Raw genomic sequence first — 23,641 nt, 5'->3', positions numbered from 1 at the left:
TTTCACCAAACCCAGGACTAAATTCAAGTCACGGGCCCGAGCCCTAGCCCGCTAGAGACAGAACAGAGCCTCAAAGTGTTCATTATGTCAAAACATGTGCAGAGGGAATGGACGACATCCACCAATCCAGAGTCAGAGCATTTAGAAATGGGGGAAGAGAGGGAAGCCTGGGTGGCTCGGTCAGTCAAGCATCTGCTTTTAACTCAGATCATGATCTGGGGTCCTGGAATCGAGCACCATTGGGCTCCCTGCTCAGCGGGGAGCCTGCTTTTCCCTCTTCCTCTGCCCCTCCCCTGCCCTGCTCATGTTCTATTGCTCTCATGCTCTCTCTCAAATAAATAAAATAAAATCTTGAAAGAAAGAAAGAAAGAAAGAAAGAAAGAAAGAAAGAAAGAAAGAAAGAAAGAAAGAAAGAAAGAAAGAAAAAGAGAAATGGGGGAAGAGAGGGCCCAATGTACAGAATTCTTTTCCTGCCTGAACTTTCTTCTGGTCCCACTAGGGGGCAACAAAAAACATATGCTCGGACCCGCTCCCCTTGTGGGGGGCGTTTATGCAGGCGTTGCTGGAAGGAAGGAAGATCATAAATTCAACGTGGCCCTCTGTGCCAATGAACGTTTCCTTCACCTGAGCTCGCCCTGGCGCTCCCAAACATAAATTTACACATTGTCTTCGGTTTTATTACAAAAATTTAAGCTGGTGCCCTGACCCAAATGATCCTTGAGTCTGTGTTCCAACCTTCAAGACCTGGCTACAGGTCTTCTATTTAACTCAGAGAGAAATGTGTATGTGAAGTCTTGTTAAATCATAACCATACAGGTACACGTGTGGATGTTGGCAGGGCAGACCAATTCAGGAGGATTGTGCTGGAGGAGCTGGCGAGGGAGTCTTTCTGGGGACACAGGGAGTCTACCCCTTTCTCTGGCACACATACTTCCTAAATTCTTCACAGCGATTTTTTATTATTATTATTATTAGCATGAGGTGCTCTTCTAATAAGAAAAAAAAGAATAATAAATTAAATTAGCTCAAACTTCTCAGTGACCAGACCCAGATCTTTCCCTTGTACCGCGGAGTCCTGATTTATGATCAGTTAATGTGAACTCTGCCTCCCCCGTCCATCTGCTCTACCTCAACAAAAACCCCTTTTAATCCGCTGTGCTTGCAGAGCAGATCCTGACTAGGGCCAGCAGGCCGATCCCTCACACAAGCTCTCCTACTGTAACTGTCTCAGGCAGCAGGCTCCGTCTCGGGGAAGAGGGCGGTGGGAGCCACAAGGCCTAGAGGCCCCTTGATTTCCTAGCCATGGCTCCCTTGTTAGCATATGGGTATTGGGGTGGGGGTGGGGGGATCCTGCAGCTTCAACAAAGGGGGATCCTCAGACTCTCCCGCTCTATGGAGCTCACCGCACAGCCCTGACCATAAACTTGGATCCCCCTGCCCACTGTGCCATTTGCTGGCGATCGAAAACATGCGGTTCAGGCCTAGGTGCAGGACACCTGGTCAGTGTGTGTCCGTGGGGGTTCCGAATGAGGAACACACATAAAACCAGAAGAGCGAAAAGCAGAAAAAGTGGCAGGAAGAAAAGAGAAGGGAAAGCAGATACCAGTACAGCTGTTCCACCGTCGACTGGGCTTTCCGCCAGGTACCACGGTCGGCTGTGGACCGTGTGAGTAAAGGCCCTCGTGGTGGCCAGGTTGCCGGGGCCAGGGTGGTGGAGGGAAGCGGGAGAAAAAGGGGACAAAGGGAGCCTGACTCACGACGGCATTTCAGGGGCTGGGATGAAGTCGCTGAATGAAAAACACTTCAGATTGCAGAGAGGGCTCCAAACACATGTCTAAACTTACATTAACCGCCAATTCTGAATTTTCTACAGACTTCTTGCAAAAGAAAGAGCAAGATGCTGATGCTCTCTGGCAGAGCTCCTCGTCTACCTAACAGAAACAGCACATCTCCAGCGAGTATCACCCATCTCTAAAGAGAGGACGGTCCCCTACTGCCCATCCTCCAACTGGAAGAAAATACTCTCCCAACACCCCACTGAGAAGTCAGCAGACACGCTTCCCAAGCCCCTCTTCTTCCTTTCTTCCTTTCACCTTCCTTGAGGTTCCTAAGGTGGAAGGAGAGGTAGCCCCCCTGGGTGAGCGACCTGTGTATTCACCACGGGCACCCCCCTCGGGTGAATGGCCCGTTGTCCTCTTAAAATTCTTAATAACTTTTCAACAAGGGGCCCTTGCACGGGGTCCCACAAATGACATAGCTGCCCCTGAACAAAAGTCGAAACACCCAGGAACATCTTCAGTACACGGTGCACAGGAAAACCTGGCCCCCTTCCGAGAACTGGACGCCACAGCACTTCCCTCTCCCCAGACCGCTCTTCTCTTCTGCTTCCTCTAACACCCAGCCTCCCACCTCCAGCCTCTGGGATTTTCAGATACATTTGCAGAAACTTTACAGAAGTTGGCTAAGAGATTTTTACAGAGGTTAAGTGGAAAACTGTCTGCTGGCCACATCCTAAATCATTAAATGCCTTCTATAAAATAAATTTATCCCTTTCGGCTTTCGACACTTTACCCGAGTCACCTCTGAGCCAGAGTTTATAACAGGGAACAAAATTCCAATTACAAGAGCTGTTTATTTCTGTAGAGATGGACCCCAAGCCTTTCATAAGCAAAGCTATTGAGCCCAAACCATGCTTTTCATGGATGACAGCTTCAGAATAAGAGCAGTTTGTCTACATTGCAGGGAGAAACCAGATGTTTCCCTTGAGTCGAAACAAGCAAATGACAATTCAGTCAAACGGCGGAACAGCCCGCAAAAAAAAAAAAAGAGAATTTTTAAAAATAAATTCCGGGCACTAGTATGTGTGGGCCTCTGTTTTGACCCCAAACACCTCCAGCCCTACTTCTATTTTTCATCGTGCATGCAGGACATTGATTGCTTCTGGAGAGCTTGAGCAGCAATCTCTATGCACCAACCCTGGTTAATGGATTACTCTTGAGCTCACACTCTGTGACAGTGATGAGTTGTAAATTCTACAGCGTGTGTACATTTCCTGGGGTTGACATTAAAACGCCTCTGCAGACCCAGCAGAGTTCATAGGTTTAAAGTTGAAATTTTCATATTCCAAGAGACTTGTCTGCATTCCCCAGAGCCTAAGAAAAGACTTATTTGAAAACAGGCAAAGGGTTGAAAAGTATTATTATAAATTCCACGGCCGCTTCCTGGCGCTTTTGTTTAAAATAGGGGGAACTTAAAAAAGAAAGGCTGAGGCTTAAATGTAACAAGTTTATACCCAACAGAGGCTTTTAAAATAAATATATAAATGGTCCTCCCTGCTTCTGGTGCCCAATAATGAAGAAACAGACCCACACCCCGGCGGTGGGGCAGGGAATACCTTCTGGGAAAGATAACAGTGCGATGTGCACGTGAGATTGTTTTCAGAGGTTCTGGGAGTTTTTTTGTTTTGTTTTTTGTTTTTTGTTTTTTAATGAATAGATCAGTTCACCAACGATTTGTAATAAAGTGAAACTGAGTACTTTGAAAAAACAAAGAAATGTATGAGTCTGAAACAACTTTGCCTCTGTCGGAGAACGTGTGAGAAAATGTCTGGCAAGATCTGTCTTAAAGGAGACTTGTAAAAACGAATGCTCTGAATCTCTTTTTTTTTTTTTTTAAGATTTTATTTATTTATTCGTGAGAGACACAGAGAGACAGAGGCAGAGGCAGAGACATAGGCAGAGGGAGAAGCAGGCTCCCTGCAAGGAGCCTGATGTGGGACTTGATCCTGGGACTCCAGGATCACGCCCTGGGCTAAAGGCAGTCACTCAACTGCTGAGCCACCCAGGGATCCCTGAATGCTCTTAATCTTAATGAATCTTAATCTTAATCTTAATTCTTAATCTAATGAGAAGTTTGGGCAGAGGAATTCTCCACTTCCTGAACCATCTTTGAGTTCCTTGGCAAAGGACTTTTGTAGTACTTTTAATGCAGTTAATAGCAAAAAAGACCATCACTGTATTTCTCTTCTCTAAAAAAAAAAAAAGAAAAAAAAAAGAAAACAAGGACGTCCCATCAGGCCAGGGACAGCTTAGTATTGGGCACCTTACAGATTTGACCTTTTCTTCCAGCCCAGAGGCCTCAGCTGCAACCAAGTCACCCCAGGTCCTTGATGGGGGCCCAGGAGTCTAAGAGTGTGATCCCCCTCTTTGCATTTACTGGAGCGGGAGGTACTATGGTACTACAGCAGCACTGTATGTCTCGCACCTGGCACTGTTCAATCCAGATGTCAGTTGGGAAGGGAAGTCAGTTGGGAATATCCCAGAAGTCTGGAACTGGGGGTCCCAGTGATCAATATAAGTTCTACTTGGTGAATGTCGATTACAGCAAACTGAAGAGGGCCCAGACTCCTAAATGAAATGCTTCACTCTAAAGATGCTTAGAAGGAAGGTTTTCCGGAAGCCAGCTGCACGATTTTCCACTTACCCAGGAAATATTTTCCCTCTAAATGCCTAAACCATGTTGGTGTACTGTCTTGGGGTTGACACTGATTAATAAATATCTGAAACTGGGGGATCCCTGGGTGGCTCAGTGGTTTAGTGCCTGCCTTTGGCCCAGGGCGCGATCCTGCAGTCCCGGGATCGAGTCCCACGTTGGGTTCCCGGCATGGAGCCTGTTTCTCCCTCCTCCTGTGTCTCTGCCTCTCTCTCTATGTCTATCATAAATAAATAAATCTTTAAAAAAAATAAATTAATAAATAAATAAATATCTGAAACTTAAAACAAATAAAATAAAACTTAAAAAATAAATAAAATAAAAAAGTATAAAACATATCTTAGTGTTCTCTCACTTTGACAACACAAATGGTACTTATGTTTAAGAATACAGAATTTCAATTTAGTTAACGCACGAGCTAAACACTGCCCCATTAATGAACACATGCAATTTTCCTACACTAGCCTACTTTCTCCTGATAAACTCCAACGGGATAAAACTGCCAAAGAGAAAAACACCTACATCCTTTGACCTCAAAATTCAGTCATATGAACCGCAATCTTAAATAATAGTCCAAAAATAGATCTTGAATTAAATTGGAAAAAAAAAAAAAAAAGATAGCACTCTTAAGAGGAGGTGAGGTCCTGAGGTTATTCTGTACCTGGGAAAGGGTGAGCAGAGCACCTGGAAAGATGGACAACTACCTGAGAAAAAAGACAGATACCAGCTGGTCGTTAACACCACATCAACACCACATCGTACTCCAAAACTGAAGATGGGAGGGATTCTCTCCATTTCATGGAGACCTTCAGCTTATGACTTGTGGCTCTCGATGTGTCCAGATGTCCCCAGCAGGAAAGAAGCACCAGCACTTGTGCTAATTGTACCTCTGTTTGCACTTTCTTTCAAAGCTAATTATCTGCGTGCCTCGTTTAGCCCAGGATCACAGGTTAGTCTGGGAAAACATTCCTGGTTAGAAGACCCTCGGAATTCCTCTGGTGAAAATGCAAATCCGACTGCCCTCACCACCTGTGATAATCCGGGCAAACCCCTCCAGCCTCAGAATTAAACTTCTGGTTTGGGCAAGGCACACAGAAAGAGAAACAATCCATTTACTAATTATTCCTTGCTCATTCAACCCCAATCTCTGCCAGTAATCAGACGTTTTGCTGGGTCTGCTCCCACGTCAAGAACCCTGTCATCTGGGGCACCTGGGTGGCTGGTTGAGTGTTTGCCTTTGGCTCAGGTCTTGGCCCTGGGGTCCTGGAATCAAGTGCCGCATTGGGCTCCCTGTGGGAAGCCTGCTTCTCTCTCTGCCTCTCTTTGTGTCTCTCATGAGTGAATAAATAAAATCTTAAAAAAAAAAAAAAACACCCTGTCTTCTTTGACTTTGGTATTTCTAGTACCTCTGAATGCTGCCAGAGAAGACAGCCCTATAAAACTCCTAAGAACCTCCCACCGTTCTCTAATCATGTTACAAATGTGGATTTCAAGGAGAAGGAGAGGGGACGCTTATTTATCTGAAAGCATGATCCCTACTGAGCTTTCAACAACTTTGTCTAAAAATAAGTTTGTCCATCCCAGAAAGGATGCTTGGGACGCCTGGGTGGCTCAGTCTGTTAAGCATCTGACTCCTGATTTAGGCTCAGCTCAGCTCGTCATCCCGCTGGTCCTGATATCAAACCCGGTTGGGCTCCATGCTCAGCAGGGAGTCTGCTTGAGATTCTCTCCCTCTGCCCCTGCCCCTACTCTCCCTTCTACTAAATCAATAAATCTTAAAAAAAAAAAAAATGAGGATACTGGATTAATAGATTCCTTTGGACTCAGAAATATGTTTTAAAATAATTTAAATCTAAAACCCCTCCTGTAGCATATGTGCTAAGGCTGAACATCATAGATATTGGTGAGATATTCCAACTCCTGGCACATCGTAGGTGCCTGGACCTAAAGGCTTAGGATGTGCACTCAGATAAGCCAAGGTTCGAGTCACAGACCCACCCTTACCGAGCTGAGATGAGGCACCTTCCTGAGCCCTCTCACTTTCCATCTGTAAAAGCCACCTCCACATGGCTATTTAAGAACTTACACACTAGACCTTGTCCAGCATCTATAGCTGGCTTACGGTGGGTAATCTTTCATTTTTTTCTATGGTTTTCCAATTTTGACAGAATTTTTCAAATACTTCCAACGCCATCTACTCCCTGTAGCATGCCCTTGTACAGAGATTCCTAGACCATAGAATGAACTTTCCCACAGTGTCAGGCCCATCATTGCCTACATGGTCTTCTCCTCTGTTCTCCCAAGAAGGAGACTCAGGAAATATGGCCTAAATGGGAAGAGCAAGATAGAACCAGAATCAGGCGTATGCGATCCACATTCCCAGCCATCACACCTGTCACTGGAAGACTCTTCACCAGAGCCACTTCATGCATGTGTGATCTGGGTACTAGCACGGGGCCCCATGCTCAGAAGGCTCCTGTACTTGGTTTCATGCTCGCCTGCTGCCATCTTGAATTCTTAATTTTTGAACAAGGGTCCCATATACTCATTTTGCATTGACCACCACAAACACATAGCTAGTCCTGCCCTCTTCCACCCTGCAAGATTTAAGATGAGATCACTTCTTTTGAGATGTATCAGCTCCTCTCTGACGGGGTCCCATAACCTCCCATGACCACTGGCTCATACTTCATTTATTCAAATCCATCAACATTTAATGGACCCCTGCTACAATACCATCGCCATTGCCTTTTTTGAGCATACAGCAGCTCCCAGGCACAGTGTTACATTCTTTCATATAAGAGTTATATAGAGAGCAACTCTCAAAAGGTAGGCACTATTATTATGTCCAATTTACTGACAGGTTAAGGACCTGCCCACAGAGCAGGGTGCAGGTGGAAGCAGGACTCGTGAATCCAGGCAGAGCACAGGCTCAAAACCACTTTCTTCAACTGCCAGGCACTGTGCTGAGAACAAGGTATACAGTGATCAAGAAAGGGGACACTCTCTGTAAGAACCACCCCACTCCCACCCCTAATGTAAAATTATTAGTTGCATTTTTAAATTATCTATTTAAATGTCTAGATATAGGCAGCCTGGGTGGCTCAGTGGTTTAGCGCCGCCTTTATCCCAGGGCGTGATCCTGGAGACCTGGGATTGTGGAGCCTGCTTCTCCCTGTCTGTGTCTCTGCCTCTCTCTCTCTCATGAATAAATAAATAAAATCTTTAAAAATAAATAAATAAATATCTAGATACTTCACTAAATTATGAATTCCCAGAATCCCCAGCCCTGTGTTTATCTCTATAATATGGAAGCTGATCATAAACTTGAGACAGGTGGTAGTCAAAAAAATTCTTAAGAAAATGAATAAAAGGTCATTTTGACATGAGGTATTAAAATACTTCAAATATTTCTTATTAAAAAAACAAATATTTCTTATTAAACTGTGACAAGGATATTAAAAATTAATCTAATTCATGTGGTTTTTTTTATTTTTTATTTTTTTTAAATTTTTTTTTAATTTTTTTTTGATTTTTTATTTATTTATGATAGTCACAGAGAGAGAGAGAGGCAGAGACACAGGCAGAGGGAGAAGCAGGCTCCATACATCGGGAGCCCGACGTGGGATTCGATCCCGGGTCTCCAGGATCGCGCCCTGGGCCAAAGGCAGGCGCCAAACCGCTGCGCCACCCAGGGATCCCTCATGTGGTTTTTTTAGACAACAAATTATTTGAATGAAATAAGATGATCTAAATGGAAGTAGCAACTAACCAAAAAACCCCAAAAAAGTATCAACTATTTTTCCTCACAGTGATGAGTACCCTACTTTCGGGGTTTTTAGTTGTTTAGAATCTACTTTTTTCTCAAAGTTTGAAATTTTTTCAATTTGATTACCATAATGCCTCTAAAACTCTGGCAAAGTCCCAACAAGAATCTGTGCCATTGGCTTTCCTAAAACCACATTAAATTCTTGTCATGAATCTAATTTTCACAAATCAGACAAACACAAATTGAGGAACAAGCTACAAAGCAACCTTCCTGAAACTGGCCAGTCCTTTTCAAAATGTCAATGTCGTATCAAAGAAAACCGAGGAGATCAAGGAACAAGGACAATTAAATGCCACTGGCAAACCTGTACTGATTTCTGCACCAGGAAAAAAAAAATGCTGTTTAAAACAAGATATTTTAGGCACTGGAGGGGGCAAGGGCCAAACAAACAAAAAAAAAAAACCAGGACATTTCAGGAACAAATCGTAAATTTTGAGTAAAGACTGCAGATTAGAGTAATAGTAATGTACCAATGTTGCATCTCCTGATTTTGATAATTGTACTGTGTTATGTGAGAGAAATACCCTATTAGCAATTAAGAACTGAAGTATTTAGGGATAAAGGAAATAATGTCTGTAACTTAATTCTCTAATGAGAGAGAGAATATTAAAAGGCAAACGTGGCAAAATGTTAACAATGGATAGAAGAGCATGTGGGAGTTCACCACATGGTTTTTTAACCTTTTTTTTCCTAGTTAGAAATTATTACCCCCCAACTTTTAAAAACTATATCAGCACAAGTACTGCTATTATTAATCAGGAAATGATGCAGAAGGCAGGTTAATATTGTAGCCTGTAACCTAGTGATCGGGACTTGGTATCTTGGCTTCTAAAGGTTTCTGAACTCTAAAATACTAGTCTTAAAAAAGGAAACAGTCCTGTGTGGACATACATACGTATATTTGTTTCATTTTGCATTGAAACTTAGTAAAGGAAGACCTTGGTGAAAAGCCTCACTGGAGAAAATTAGTAAATAATTAAACAGTGAGGTCAAAAAGGCTTCTTTCTCCTCCTCTCTCTGAAATCTTCTAGTTGGGGCTTCCTTCTCTCGCCCTTCCCCACCCCCTAAAATGTATCAAATAACTAAACTCACCTCCATCACTTTCTGAGTTGACAGTTTCTTCAGTGCTTTTTTGGGGCTTTCAGAACAAATGGTCGAGCAGGGGCTGGGTTAATATTCAGAACTCTGCTCGGTTTCCCCTACTGTTGCATTGGCATGACAATGGAAACCACCGGCCACAAAAGGAGACCAACAAAGGAAGACAAGTTTTTAATGCTGGAGCCATCTGCCAATTCTCCTTAGGATCTTTCCAAGAACTGAGTGAAGATAAAGCAGGAGCTGAGAAGGGGGTCTGCAGGGGAGGGCAGAAAAATCATTCACGGGAAAAGCAATTGCAATATGAAAAGAACCAAAGAAGGTTTGGAGCCTGGATAGATGAATGAATGGAATCCCTCTAAAGAGATCCACCGTACCCTCTCGAAAGGGGCTTTTGTCGGTTGCCTAGCATTTTAAATGTTATAGTCAGAATATGTTATTAAGGGAGGATTTAATATACACGAACCACAAAAAACACCCTCCAGAGGGGTCTTCTGATTACCCACGTGGAAAGCCCAAGCCACCTGCCTTTGCAAAGATTATGCTGAGTTTTCTTTCTTTACATAGCAAAATGTCCTAAATACAGTAGTTTAGCAATAATAAAGCATTTTTATACCAACTCTACATCCCCTACCTCTCCCAGAGACTTGCAAAATGCTAAAACCAACTACAAAAGTCTATTTAAACACAGATTAATAAATAAACAAAAATTATTTAAACATACTAAACCAAAATACTTTCATGCCTTCTGAGGACTTTTTTTTTTTTTTTTTTTTTTTTTTGAGACTAAAACATTTTCCTCTGACATTGTTCCTAGAAGGAAAACTCTATGCAAAACCCTGAAATCATGTGTGGACGCCTTCTTGGGAAGACTAAAGCATGGGAAAGCAATTCACACTTGACTCAGATACACCCTCCCTGAGACATCTATCTCATCTTTTCCAGAATTCTTAATGTCCTGAAGGTAAAGCACAGCTTTTCTCCATCTCTGCTGCTTCCTAAAACATGACTAATCACTGAATGGGATCAGTCATCTTTGGGAAATTTAGGTAACATGCTCTCATTTCTGAACACATCCTTACAGGTAATCTCCTATAGAATCTGTAGTTGAAACAAGAAGTCAACATTGGCGGCATTGCCTTGTGGGTTTTTAATGGAGTATTGGTTTTTTTTTTTTTTAATTCCAACCGATTTAAAATGCAGGCATCTTGCAAGGGATTCAACAATTAAAGACTATCAAGTTGCTTCTCTCTGGGTCTTACTATATACACTCTCCACCTTAATTTTCAGGATTTATACAATGCCTTTCAAGGAAATCTTCACAGATACAGTGTTTATACAAATCTGGTGCCTATTTAAAAACTAACGTCGCAAAGTTGTAGCATTAGATTTTGTGATGCAGAAAGAATATCTTTTAAAGCTTATCAGACAGATTTTGCAGCGTCTGCATGAGAGGAGCTGCCTCCTTCCCTCCTCAGTCAGCCCAGGGACAGCAACGGGACAGGGTTAGCCAGAAGAGGATGCCCAACGAACAAAATTTAATTCCAGGTTGACGCCGCACAAGTAAGCCAACGACAGGCCCAGCTCTACGAAAGACCGTGGCAGCCTGGGGGACAGAGGCCTCTGGGCCCCAGGCACATGGTGGCCTCCCGGGTGCAAGCAACTGAGTGACTGTCCCACCCCGCAGTGTCCACACACCCACTGGCTCCGGGGCCTAGAACTCTGCTCCCTGACTGTCAGCGGCCCGTGATGGAGCTGCAACCCTGGGGCCCAGGCCAGGCGGCAGGAGGTGGCCCTGGGGGAGCGGGGAGGCTGACCTCTCGCCGTGAGCCGGCTGTAGACCTGACAGTTGACCTCCCTGTCGCGCACGTAGCATCGGATCTCCTCCACTGCCTCCCGGATGACGGTGACAGCCAGCACGAAGCCCTGTGGAGAGAGAGGGGAGAGGGTGAGCCCTGCTGAAAGCGACCTTCCTCTTCTGGTGCCGGGGACAGAAGAGGCCAGAGGCCGCACAGGAGGGCGGCAGGGCAGGGCCTGCGATCGCCCCCAGCGCGCCAGCAAGCCCACTTCTCCGACCCCTCCTGCACCCTGACACACCTCTGCAAGGGCGTCCCTGTTCAGCACTGCCACACGGTTTCGGAGAGGAGAAGGGTGGCCCGTCCACAGGCAACGGCAGGGTGACGGTGCCCGCTAACATGCTTGCCTCGCGAGGCACGTGCGGGGCGTCCTTGGCAGTGTGCTACATCGCCTCGACCCTACGTTCCTGCCTGCTGAGCCAGAGCCTCGGAAGCACCGAAAGGTTAGATCATCTTGCCCAAGGACGTGAAGCTCCCAAGTGACAGGCCCGGAAGAAGCTGGCTCCAGAGTCCCCGCTCCTGCCAACCACACTGTTGTGCATCCAGAGAAACTTGGAAAACCTACTAGCCACTAAGATGGAACACCAGGAGACAGTTCAGGGAACGAGGTCTGTCCCCCGCACCGACCTGCCAAGGAGGCAGATCAGCTTTTCACAACACAACAGGACGCCGGGCAAGCACGCGCGGGGCAGCCACCCTACACGTCGGCGAAGGTGCCCAATCTCCTCAACTCGTGGCTAGATTCCTTTGCGAGGAAGAGACCCAGGGGCAGGAAGGGGCCAGACGGGACTTCAGTCTTCTCTGTAATGTTTTAATACTTATAAAGAAAACACACTGGAGTATTAATTGCATATGCAGCCACTAATAAAAAGAACATTTGAAACGGCCCGACCTTTCCCAGGCCAGGCACCCCAACTCATAAAACGTGGGGGACTGGTGTATGAGTCAGCCGTAACAAGAATCTCTTTCCATCCAGATTTCCACTCTCGTGTCAATAAAGGCAAGAACGCTCATTCATTTTTCTTACAAAATAGCCTTGTCATCTCCTTTTAAAGTCCTTTTTGAAAAAAATGCGGCAAGCGCCATCACCCTGAAGGTTAGCAGCGGTGATTCTTTGAGCGTTTCATTTTCATACTGTTTACTCCGTGAAATATATTAACTTCGATTCAAAGGACTTTAAATCTCTTATGTAAATCTAGCCAGAGATGTGCCGGCTTTGTGAAACTCCTCTAAGGGCTCATTCATCTTTACAATCAAGGATTACTCCTGTTTCCAATCAGATGTAAAGTACTGGCTGCGGCCAGACCCAAACTGGTACACTTCAGAATAAAAGCATCACCAGACCAGGGGGAGAGTAAACCTGTTCTGGGAGAGCACAGACCCAGTGTGCAGAACCCCTACCCCTCCCACGCTGCCCTTTTGTTGTTCTGGGCCAGAACCCAGGTGTTTGCTGTTTGTTTTTTCAAATGTTCCAGTTTCTATTTCTCTCTGCGTGGGCCAAGCTAAGTCCCATTGATGTTAATGGAAAGTGTGTGCTCACACAAAGACAGGAGCAGCTAACCTCCCTGCTGCAAATAAATACCGTCTCCTAAATTATCATATTGACTCCCCCAAATCTCCCCCAACAAATACACAGTTCCTATTAATCCCAGAGGACATGCCATCCCTTAGGCTAGAAAATGCTTTCACAAAGAGATGCAAATATAGTCCAGAAATAAATTCCAACTATGCAACTTCAGAGGTCCTTAATGACTGGGGTTGTCTGAGCCTGTAAAGGAATCAGAGGCAGGGAGAGCGCCCAGACAAGCAAATCTGAAGGTGCTAAGCCTCCTTTTATAAAGTTGTACATCAAACATAGATTCGCCACAGCAAAACAAATCTGTGAGCTAGAAGTCAGAAAAGTAGTTGCCTCTGGTTCAGGAGGGGGTGACTGGAAGGAGGCACTAGGGAACTAGCCTAATGGAAATGTTCAGTATTTTGACTGAGGTGCTGTTTCCATGGGTGTTGTCAAATGTCAACACCCACTACATTGCAAACGTAGTATCTGTGCATAATAACAGAAAAAAAAAATCTAGATTATTTGGTCCTCCTACAAACAATCTTATGGATTATTTCAGAAACTGAGGAGTTTCTCCCTCTAATACATCAGTATCAAGAAAAAAATTATCAAAAGCTAAATCTTCACCCAATTAACAATGTCACTAGCACCAGAATTCTAAAATTCAAATGAGAGTATTTCCTGAGAATTCTCTGTCCTTTGGAAGCAACAGGAGGCATCCCATTTGCAGTATTTCATTTAATTCTTCCAACAAGCCAAGGAAGTAGAAGTGCTCATCCCTGTTTTACAGATGAGAAAACTGAGGTTCAAACTACAGGATTTCTCAAAGTGTAGTCAGGAACCACACCTAAGCCACGCGGCCCTCAGCCCTCATTCAGGACCACTGCACCTGTTGATAGCCTGGGATTGAAACGAGAAGCCTTTTGCGGCGGAGACATTTTAAAACATGTTCTTGTCCAGAACTGGAAACTGACTCTGCACAGAAAAATTTAGGGGGAAATCAGCTGTGGTCACCTAGAAGTAGATGCCATGCTTTCTCTCTGACCCCAAACCTTCTCTGCAGCCCCTGGGAAGAGGCAAAACAATAAGACCCACAGCCCCTCGCAGTCCTAAACATTTGCAGGAAAAGCTAGCTGTAGAAGAGATACAGGTGCACAGTCACAGACCTCAGGGCCTCCGGAGGCTGCTGTCAACCTGCCTGTGGCCACAGTTCCGGGGAAAACAGGTGAGTCAGCCGGGAGCCAGGCCCATGGCAGAGGTGCCAGGGGACACAATGACTGTGTGTGATGAAGGCCGGGCTTCACTCCAAACATCATTTCAGGGGAAGACATAGGCAGGAGCTAGGGCCGGGCCCTCTGACTTAGAAGGGGTTGGGGGGTCCTCTAGGCCACCCCAGTGCCCAGCACGTGCTCCAGCCCACCTGGACTAGACAGGAGGGACACTTTCACTAGGGATGTTTTTATGTTTCATGCATCACGTGAATGGATTACCTTTCAAATAACTATACTTCAAAAAGGTAACCAATAAAAGGCAACAGGATAAACTGTATTTTATATAGAGACTAACTTTTTAAAAATAAGTCACTTAGGGTTTGACTCTGTATAGGTATGTAGTGAACAGGGGAACTAAAAAACTCAAATAAAATTGGGGTATTTCATATAAAACTCGCAAGTTTCTGTTGGGTCTGGCAGCTGCCCTGGTCCAGGTCTGCACCTGCAGTAGCGCCTTCCGTTTGGGACGGGACAGGAGCTCCCCAGCTGTCCCAAGGCTTGACTGCATCAGCCTGGTCTCTGAGTCTGCAGCGCTCCAGTCCGTGTGCAAGAGCACAGCACACAGACGGGAACGTCTGCTATGCGAGGGAAGGATGCGCGACAAAAGTTTGCTCCAGCTTCTAGGGTCCTACCTCCTCACATCCCATCCCAAAGGCACCGCTACTGTTCATGTGGGAAAAATTAATCCCCTCTCCTTTCTCCGGGCTGGTGCTGCTGGCCTGACTTGTCTGATAAGGCGGCACTCAGTGTGTGCACACCTACCCACGAGGGGGGCCCTTAGCCACTGGCTCCCTCTATGCTGTAAGTGCCTGCACACCAAATCCATAGCATCTCCCACCTGCCACCAAAAGAAAAAAAAAATCTGTTCTTGTTTCTTTAAGGAGGGCTTAAATCTTTTCTATTTTAACAATCTTTCCCCGAGCAGAAATTTAACAGTATTTGTGAATACAGAATCCAAGTGTTCCCCCAAATCCCACTTAACTTAGAAATAGCCTATATTTGGAGAAAAAGACATGTCATTTCCACCCTCTCCCACACCCCAGTCACACTGGGCTGCTTTCTGTCCTTCTAATGCTCTGAGACATGCCTACCACAGGGCCTCTGCACTGCTGCTCTCTACCTGGAATACTCCCGCCCTCCTACTCTTTTCTGCCCGTCCCCTCCTCAAGAGGCTTCCCTTGGCCACACCACCGGCTAAGGCTGCCCCTCCACACCCCCACCTTTAATTATTCAACAAATATCAAATGTGCCTGGGATAGCTTATTTAGCCTGTGACCTTATTCTATAACCTTTGCAGCACTTTTTGCAATTAGAAATGATTTCATTAATCTGCTTACTGTGTATCCCCTCCGAAAACCCAGTCCACGAGGGCAGGAGTTTTTATCCATTTCATTCAACACTGTGTCCCCCGCACCCGACCCGGTGCCTGACCCAGAGCAGGTGCTCAATAACCAACCACTTGCCAAAAGGAGGTAAGGGAGGGACGCCCGGGTGGCTCAGCGGTTTGGCACCACCTTCAGCCCAGGGCGTGATCCTGGAGTCCCAGGATCAAGTCCCACATCGGGCTGCCTGCATGGAGCCTGCTTCTTTCTCCCTCTGCCTGTGTCTCTGCCTCTCTCTCTCTCTCTCATGAATAAATAAATAAAATCTTAAAAAAAAAAAAAAAAGGAGGTAAGGGAGGGGATGGAGGGGCATTCTGGTCAGTTCTGATTTCGCACACAGAGCACAGAAGCTGGTACTTTTCAAACCCTCACGCTGACAGACGCGACATAAACAGAAAACGTGATCTTGAGAATCCCAATAGGACGAAGACAGAAGGTTTACCTTTCTTACTTGCCACTGGGTCCCTGGAGTCGACAGGTGGGTGAAATACACAGTAAGTAGGCAGTGAAGAAATGAATGACCACACAACTGGTGGAGAGCATGAATGAGGAGCCCAGGCTTCCCCCCAGTCTGATCTTGGTGGTGTATGAAAGCGTCTTCAACAGGAACATCTCGGGAAGGGGAGGTCTGCAGGGCGTCCTGTCTCTTAAAAGACCCTACCCCGTTCCAGATGCCCGGGTGACAAAGAAGTGTCTCTTCCCAACATTCCCCCCCCCCCCGCCCCCAGGTCACTGAACACACGACGCCAATTTACTCACCAGGGGGACCCAGTAGGTATAGAGCGCACCGAGTCTCATCTCAGGGACAAACTGAGAGCAGGCAAGGAGTAAGAAATAGAGGTTGAAAAAGTATTTGAACTGGTTGAACAGCACCTGGGATGAGGACAGAGAGAGAGGAAGTCAGTCAGGCCTGTCTGAGGGGGTCAGGACGGTTTAGCGGGAGGTGGGCAGCAGCTGGAATGCCGTCCTACGTGAGAACCCAACTCCCGCAGTACCTTCCAGGTGAGGCCTCAGCACTTCCATTGTTTAGGGAAACACACACACATGGGCAATCAAAACATCACTTGTAAAAGTAAAAATATATGTAATGACACAGATGGAAATTACAAACACCAAATTCAAGAGAGTGGGTACCCCCGGGGTGGGGGATAGACAGGGGGCTTCAACTTTATCTCTAATGACTTAGGGGTTTTTTTTTTTATTTATTTATTCATAAGAGACACACAGAGAGAGGCAGAGACACAGGCAGAGGGAGAAGCAGGCTCCCCGCGGGGACCCCGATGGAGGACTTGATCCAGCACCCCAGGTGCTACTGTTATGACTTAGTTCTTAAGAACTACTTTAGGGGCACCTGGGTGGCTCAGTCGGTTAAGCGTCCGCCTTCACCTCAGGTCGTGATCTCAGGGTCCTGGGATTAAGTCCTACGTCGGGCTCTCTGCTCAGCAAGAGGATCTGCTCCTCCCTCTGCCTCTGCCTCTCCCCCTGCTTGTGCACTCTCCCTGTCTCTAATAAATAAATAATCTTTAAAAAAAAAAAACTATTTTAAGTACAGGGAGGCCCCTCAGAAGGTGAAGAGGTTTACTAGGAAATGCCTCTGCTGTGAGACTGATCAAGAAAACGAGGCAGGGACACCTGGGTGGCTCAGTGGTTGAGCATCTGCCTTCCACTCAGGGCGTGATCGTAGGGTCCTGGGATCGAGTCCCCCATTGGGGTTCCTGCAGGGAGCCTGCTTCTCACTCTGCCTGTGTCTCTGCCTCTCTCTCTCTGGGTCTCTCATGAGTGAATAAATAAATATTAAAAAAAAAAAAGAAGAAGAAAAAGAAAAGAGGCAAATCGTCATCCCCACCCACATGGCCTCAACACTGTAAAGAAACACAGCAGAATCCCCGCTGCACCCCGTGCGGCAAGTGGGGCGGGCGCCGCAGGACCCAGGCCGGGGCCGCGGGGCACCAATGACGCGTCCGTCCAAGGCAAGTAGGAGGTAGGAGGAGGCATCTCTCGGCCACCTCACTCTTGCTCGGCCATCGAGATACCGGTGGCCTTGTATTCCAGACAGCGTAGCTCCAACGTGGGAGAGCATGGTCCCGTCCACACCAGAATTTCCATGAATGAGAAATAAATTTTTCTCGATTTAAGATACTGAGATTTGGGGGGAGGAGGGAGGAGGGCTGAAGGTAGCAACCAATGTATTCAGAGCTGCCCTTAAAACAACATTCAGATTGACCTTAAGCTACAGTGTTACACATTTGTGCTTCTGTAATCGCTCTCCATAAATCAAAGAGTCATTATTTTTTTTTTCCCTTCTAGCACTGGAACTGATTGCTGCCGTGGCTTCTAAAGTCAGCTGGTGTGTGTTTGGAAGCTCTGCTGGATAAAAATAGGTACTCGGTTTCAGCCTGGGAGGTGGGGAGGCTTGTAGAGTACACAGCACAGCCTGGTCTAAGTTCATGTGGGAAGGCTAGGACTCCAGAGCATAAAATACCAAACAGAAGAGAAACGCTCATTAGCAAAAACATGCACAGAAATTCTCTCTGGACGGTAGGATTAAAACCCACCTCTTAAAAATTTTTTCTATTCTTGTATCTCCCGACTACACTACAGTGAATATGCATTTCATGATGACAGGGGGAGAATTTAGGGACTGATGGGTTTTGGGTTTTTTGTGGGATTTTTTTTTTTTTTTTTTTTTGGTGTTTCAGTTATAATGCTAAGGTCCCCAAAATATCTTTTTCACTCTTGGGCCTAACACACCAAATAAATGTGAAGTTAGCTTCAGAAGGCAGCCCCCACCCTCCCCACCTCACCCCACCCCCACCCCTGCCCCCGCCAGGTACTCAGGACCAGCAAAGATTAGCAGCCAGCAGCTAAGGCAGCCTGGAAAACACACAGGCAATTCAGCCACAGGGATCTTGGTCTCCTAAAACTGGTACCCAGTGCTTACATCTGGTGTGAGGAGGGCAAAAAGGGTGTGCTCTCTGGCCTTACGTACCCCAGGAAGAAAGGTGAAGAAGTTGTACTTCTGATTGTTGATGACATTTCGAGGGTACCTCTGGTCCCTCTTCTCGGGATGCCCCAACCACACAGTGCGGGGCCTGGGTTCCCCTCCGCCACAGCATCTCAGCCACTCACAGCACCTGTGGGAAAGACAAAGTCACACTGTCAAGGCCATGTCCACACCTGTCCACTCTTCTCCGAATATCTTTCCCTAAAGCATCTTCACTGGGTCAGGACAACAGCCACCAATGGGGCTTGGTCTGTCATGAGAGGGGAAAACAGAGCCAAGGCCTCTAAGAAGCTGTGATCCAGATAGAAGATGCCTTGCGCCCAAGCCCCAATTACTTACTTCAAAATGTAAGATTCATTTTTTTTTAAAGTTTGTTTTGTTTTATTTTTTTTAAGATTTTATTTATTTATTCATGAGAAACAGAGAGAGAGAGAGAGGCAGAGACACAGACAGAGGGAGAAGCAGGCTCCACACAAGGAGCCCAACGTGGGATTAGATCCCGGGTCTCCAGGATCAGGTCCTGGGCTGCAGGCGGCGCTAAACCGCTGGGCCACCGGGGCTGCCCTGTTTTGTTTTGTTTTAAAGATTTTATTTATTTATTCATGAGAGACACAGAGAGAGAGAGGCAGAGACACAGGCAGAGGGAGAAGCAGGCTCCATGCAGGCAGCCTGATGTGGGACTTGATCCTAGGTCTGCAGGATCAGGCCCTGGACTGAAGGCAGCACTTGAACCGCTGAGCCACCAAGGCTGCTCATAAGATTCATTTTTAAAATGTGATTTAAGTTTCAAAAGTAAAGGTACAGCAACACTTTACCACTATTACGTTCACATTTTGCTGATGAGAGAGGAAAGCTTGCAACAGTTAAACAGAGCACCTAGGGAGAACCTAATTCAGACTTCTACCTCAATCTGTGTTTCCAAAATTGCAATTCTAATTATCCAAATAAATGTCTGTTTGCTTTAAAAAAAAAAAAAAAAAAAAAGGCAGCCCAGGTGGCTCAGAGGTTTAGTGCCGCCTTCAGCCCAGGGTGTGATCCTGGAGACCTGGGATAGAGTCCCATGTCAGGCTCCCTGCATGGAACCTGCTTTTTTCCCTCTGCCGGTGTCTCTGCCTGTCTGTCTGTCTCTCTCTCTCTCTCTCTCTCTCTCTCTCTCTCATGAATAAATAAATAAAAATCTTAAAAAAAAAAAGATAAAAAACAAAGCACCCAAGTTTGCCAGGATGTGAGAAACAGAGGAGTCTAGCCTTGAACCACTTCCATCTTATTCAGAAACCTAGTGTCTCTCCAGCACCCCATGCTGTCAGGGTTGCTGGTTCTACCAAGATAACCAGGTAAAGGAGAAGGAGAAGAATCTCCTCTCCACACCTGGGTCTCCTTTCAGCGCACCCCAGAGGAGCCAGCCAGGAAGACAAAGGCTCAGGGCCTGCGTCCCCTGGAGCCGGGCCAGGGTGCCAGCCGTGGGCCAGCTGACCGCTCCCGCCCCAGCTGTCTGGGCTGTCCTGTAAGGTCAGCTCATTAGGACACCTGCTCCCGGGTGCCCCACACCAGGCAGGGCAACGCAGGCAGCTCCAGCAGAACAAAGACACTCTGAAAACACCCCAAAAAGGCAGCTCATCCTTCCAGAGAGCCCATACACAAGGCATTTCAAGAATCACAAGCCCCCCTAGGCACTGTGATACAAACACCCCCGGCCGAATCACTGGCCTCGGCTCCCACACACACAGGCCAGGAGGGAGAAACCCGAGTCAGCCCAGTCCCTTGTGACACTGCCAAGTGAAGTGAAACCAAGCCGACAAGGAGATTATGACGTATGCCATTAGTGATCCCCCAAGGCCCACCCTTCTCCCCCTCATCCTATGGGCCAGGCAGGTCCTGGTGGGGTATTGGGGTACAGAGCAGAGCAAACACGGTCGGTCCCTGGGTATCAGCAAGCTGCCTGCCCAGATGCTCAAAATTTCCATGATGAAACACAATGCTCTTTCTTAAAAATAGCATCTTCATTCCTGTAAATGGGTGCTCGGGTGGAGTGGAGTGATAAGGACAGGCTTCACTTCTAGTAACTCATCCGCATCAGCCCCGTTTTAAGTCATCCAAAGGCCAAAGACAGAAGCCTCGAGGAGTCCAAGGCCACTGCTGCCTGTGGATGGGAAGCAGCCAGGCTGGCCATGTGGGGACAGGAGGCAGGGAGGAGGGCGAGGGGATGCATTTGACAGGGAGCACACCTCTCCATTTGTGGAAACCATCCTGCCGGCCATGACTGAGCCGTCTGTGGACCAGCAATCCTCTCCCCATCCTGTAATGATCGTGTAATGAAGGCTCCCATAGTTCCAGGTTTCTAAAGAAAGCTGAAGAATGGATTTAAGAAAACCAGGCATCAGGCCGACTGTTTCTATGAGTTTTGTCTGTTTCGTCTTAGCAGGTTCTGCACGGCAAGCCACCAGGTTAAGCCGATTCATGACTTAACCTGCAGGAGTGCGCACCAGGACAAAGGAGCAGGGTAGTCACCACAGCAGGCCCCTGGGAAGGCACCTCACCGTTCATCAGAGGGGGGCTGCTGCAATCAACATTCACAACAGTCTTTCAAGAAGAGAGCGGGCTGGGGCAGCCCGGGTGGCTTAGGGGTTTACCACCGCCTTCAGCCCAGGGCATGATCCTGGAGACCCCAGATCCAGTCCCACGTCTGGCTCCCTGCATGGAGCCTGCTTCTCCCTCTGCCTGTGTCTCTGCCTCTCTCTCTCTCTCTCTCTCTCTCTCTCAATGTGTCTCATGAATAAATAAATAAAATCTTAAAAAAAAAGAGAGAGAGAGAGCAGGCTGTGTGTGCTAAACCACCCTCTTCTGCAAGATACACTAAATCAAAAAGCAAGAGGCTGAGATGTGTGTCCAGGATGCTCTCCTTTTTTTTTTTTTTTTTTTTTTTTTTAAGATTTTATTTATTCGTGAGACACAGAGAGAGGCAGAGACACAGGCAGAGGGAGAAGCAGGCTCTATGCGGGGAGCCCGATGCGGAACTCGATCCCAGGACCCCAGGATCACAACCTGAGCCAAAGGCAGATGCTCAACCCCTGAGCCCCCCACGTGCCCCCAGGATGCGATTCTTTGCACGAAAGCAAGAGGATACTCATGCAGACATGCTTCAAATGCAGCATTGCTCCGGCACTGGCTCCCTTTGGGAAGGAAGAAGTGGGGAGACCCCTTCCCATGTATTCTTTAGTTACATTCATATTATCTAGGGACACACTGCGGTTCTTTCCCAGCTAACTTCCTAAGAGCAAGCATTTATTAAACGTCCAGCAGGTACGAAGTACTACGTCAGGTCTGTCGGGACCAAATGTTGGAACGGGATCCTTGCCTTCTGCTTCCTCACAGCCCCACTGCAAAACAGGGTAAGTGTTTGGCACAGGATAAAATGAAGACTTTGTGTCATGGAGCCCAACATCACTCACTAGCCCCGAGGCCATCTCATTCAGCCAATCTGACGGTTACTGCATTTCCTCCGTGTCTGCATGCACCGGGTATCATAACCTTCACACTTCCAACAGTTGATCAACTCGGCTTTCAAGTCAACAGTATTTATTGAACACTTAACAGCAACGATAATGCAAAATCACTGCCTCTTTTTTGTCGCCTGTTCATTCACCTACGACATCTGGTGCACTCATTGTGCTGGGCCCTCCCCTGGTCACTTGGAAGTGAACAAAACAGACAGCTCCTCCCCTCTCTGGCACTTATACTCTAGTGGAGGGAGGCAGACACTAAACCACCACCCAAAAATCAAAATCAGGCCCCCAGCAAGAAGAAGGCATGGGGGAAGGGTGTGGCTTGCGGAGACAGGATGGTCAGGGGGGCTGGTGTGACAGCTGAGCTGAGACACAAGGAGTAACAGCCAGGCAACCGTGCAAGGGAGTACACTCTGGGCAGATTAGAAGGGAACCCTGAGGGCAAAGACCCAGGGGTGCAGAGCGCCTGGGTGGCTCAGCGGTTGAGCATCTGCCTTCAGCTCAGGGCGTGATCCCGGGGTCCTGGGATCGAGTCCTGCATCGGGCTCCCAGCATGGCGCCCGCTTCTCCCTCTGCCTGTGTCTCTGCCTCTCTCTGTCTCTCATGAATAAATAAATAAAATCTTAAAAAAAAAAAAAAAAAAGATCCAGAGGTGGGGAGCTGCCTACACATTTGCATAGAAAGGCGGGTGTGTACCAACCACAGGGGAAAGCAGGAAGGAAGGAGGAAGAAGGAGGAAGAGTGGCCAGAGGACACTGGGCCTCGTCTCTGGGCCAGGGAGTCTGCATTTTACTCCATGCACAGTGGGGATCATTGAAGGCTTACAAGCAGGAGGTGGCATGATCTGACACTTTTTTTTTTAAGGTTTATTTATTTGACAGAGAGTGCAAGCAGGAACAAGGAGAGCTGCAGAGAGGCAGAGGGAGAAGCAGGTGCCCCTCCCCCATCAGGAAGCCGGATGTGGGGCTTGATCCCAGGACCCCGGGTTCATGACCTGAGCCAAAGGCAGATACTTAACCGACTGAGCCACCCAGGTGGCCCTGACTGACACTTTTAAAAGTTCCTTCTGGCTGCTGTGCAGAGAAGATGCTGCAGTGGGTTCAGAGTAATAACAGATTAAGAGGCATGAGGTTTATGGGACACCTGGGTGGCTCAGCGGTTAAGTGTCTGCCTTCGGCTCAGGGTGTGAACCTGGAGACCCCAGATCAAGTTCCACATTGGGCTCCCTGCATGGAGCCTGCTTCTCCCTCTGCCTATGTCTCTGCCTCTCTTGGTGTGTCTCTCATGAATAAATAAAATAATTTTTAAAAAAAGAGGTATGAGGTTTATTTTGGGGGTAATGGCATGCTCGAATATTGATTGTAGTGATGGTTAACACAACTCTATGAATATACTTAAAACTGCTAATTATACACTTCAAATAGGTGAACTTCAGGGTATGAGAACTGTATCCTAATAAAGATATATATTTACCAAAAAAAGTAGAAACGGGGTCACTCAGGAAGCTACTATCATCATCCAGACAGGCAGGAACAGCAGTCTAGACTAGAGTGGGGGTAGTAGGTACAAATTTTCAAAACGTTACAGACATAGAAGTGTACTGTCTTTAAACAAACATTTAAAAAAATGCATCACAGGACACCTGGGTGGCT

The 23,641-nt window shown here is 46.8% G+C and overlaps 1 protein-coding gene across 3 annotated transcripts in view; it reads right to left on the bottom strand.

Annotated features, from left to right (window-relative positions):
• ATP9A (ATPase phospholipid transporting 9A (putative)) overlaps positions 1-23,641 on the bottom strand; it is a 129,531-nt gene that overhangs the window by 79,124 nt on the left and 26,766 nt on the right. For 2 of the 3 annotated variants that reach the window (XM_055300463.1, XM_055300474.1), the window contains exons 2-4: positions 18,472-18,616; positions 16,242-16,355; positions 11,233-11,341 (exon numbers count right to left, since the gene is read on the bottom strand). In XM_055300463.1, the coding sequence (XP_055156438.1) occupies positions 11,233-11,341; positions 16,242-16,355; positions 18,472-18,616 (368 nt within the window). Of the gene's footprint in view, positions 1-11,232; positions 11,342-16,241; positions 16,356-18,471; positions 18,617-20,711; positions 20,780-23,641 lie in introns of those variants that run through there. The other variant, XM_055300485.1, reaches the window with a different exon arrangement.

The sequence above is a fragment of the Nyctereutes procyonoides genome, unplaced genomic scaffold (genome assembly GCF_905146905.1).
Source record: "Nyctereutes procyonoides isolate TBG_1078 unplaced genomic scaffold, NYPRO_anot_genome, whole genome shotgun sequence".
NCBI classification, from domain to species: Eukaryota; Metazoa; Chordata; class Mammalia; order Carnivora; family Canidae; genus Nyctereutes; species Nyctereutes procyonoides.
This window is presented reverse-complemented; position numbering and strand designations above follow the sequence as displayed.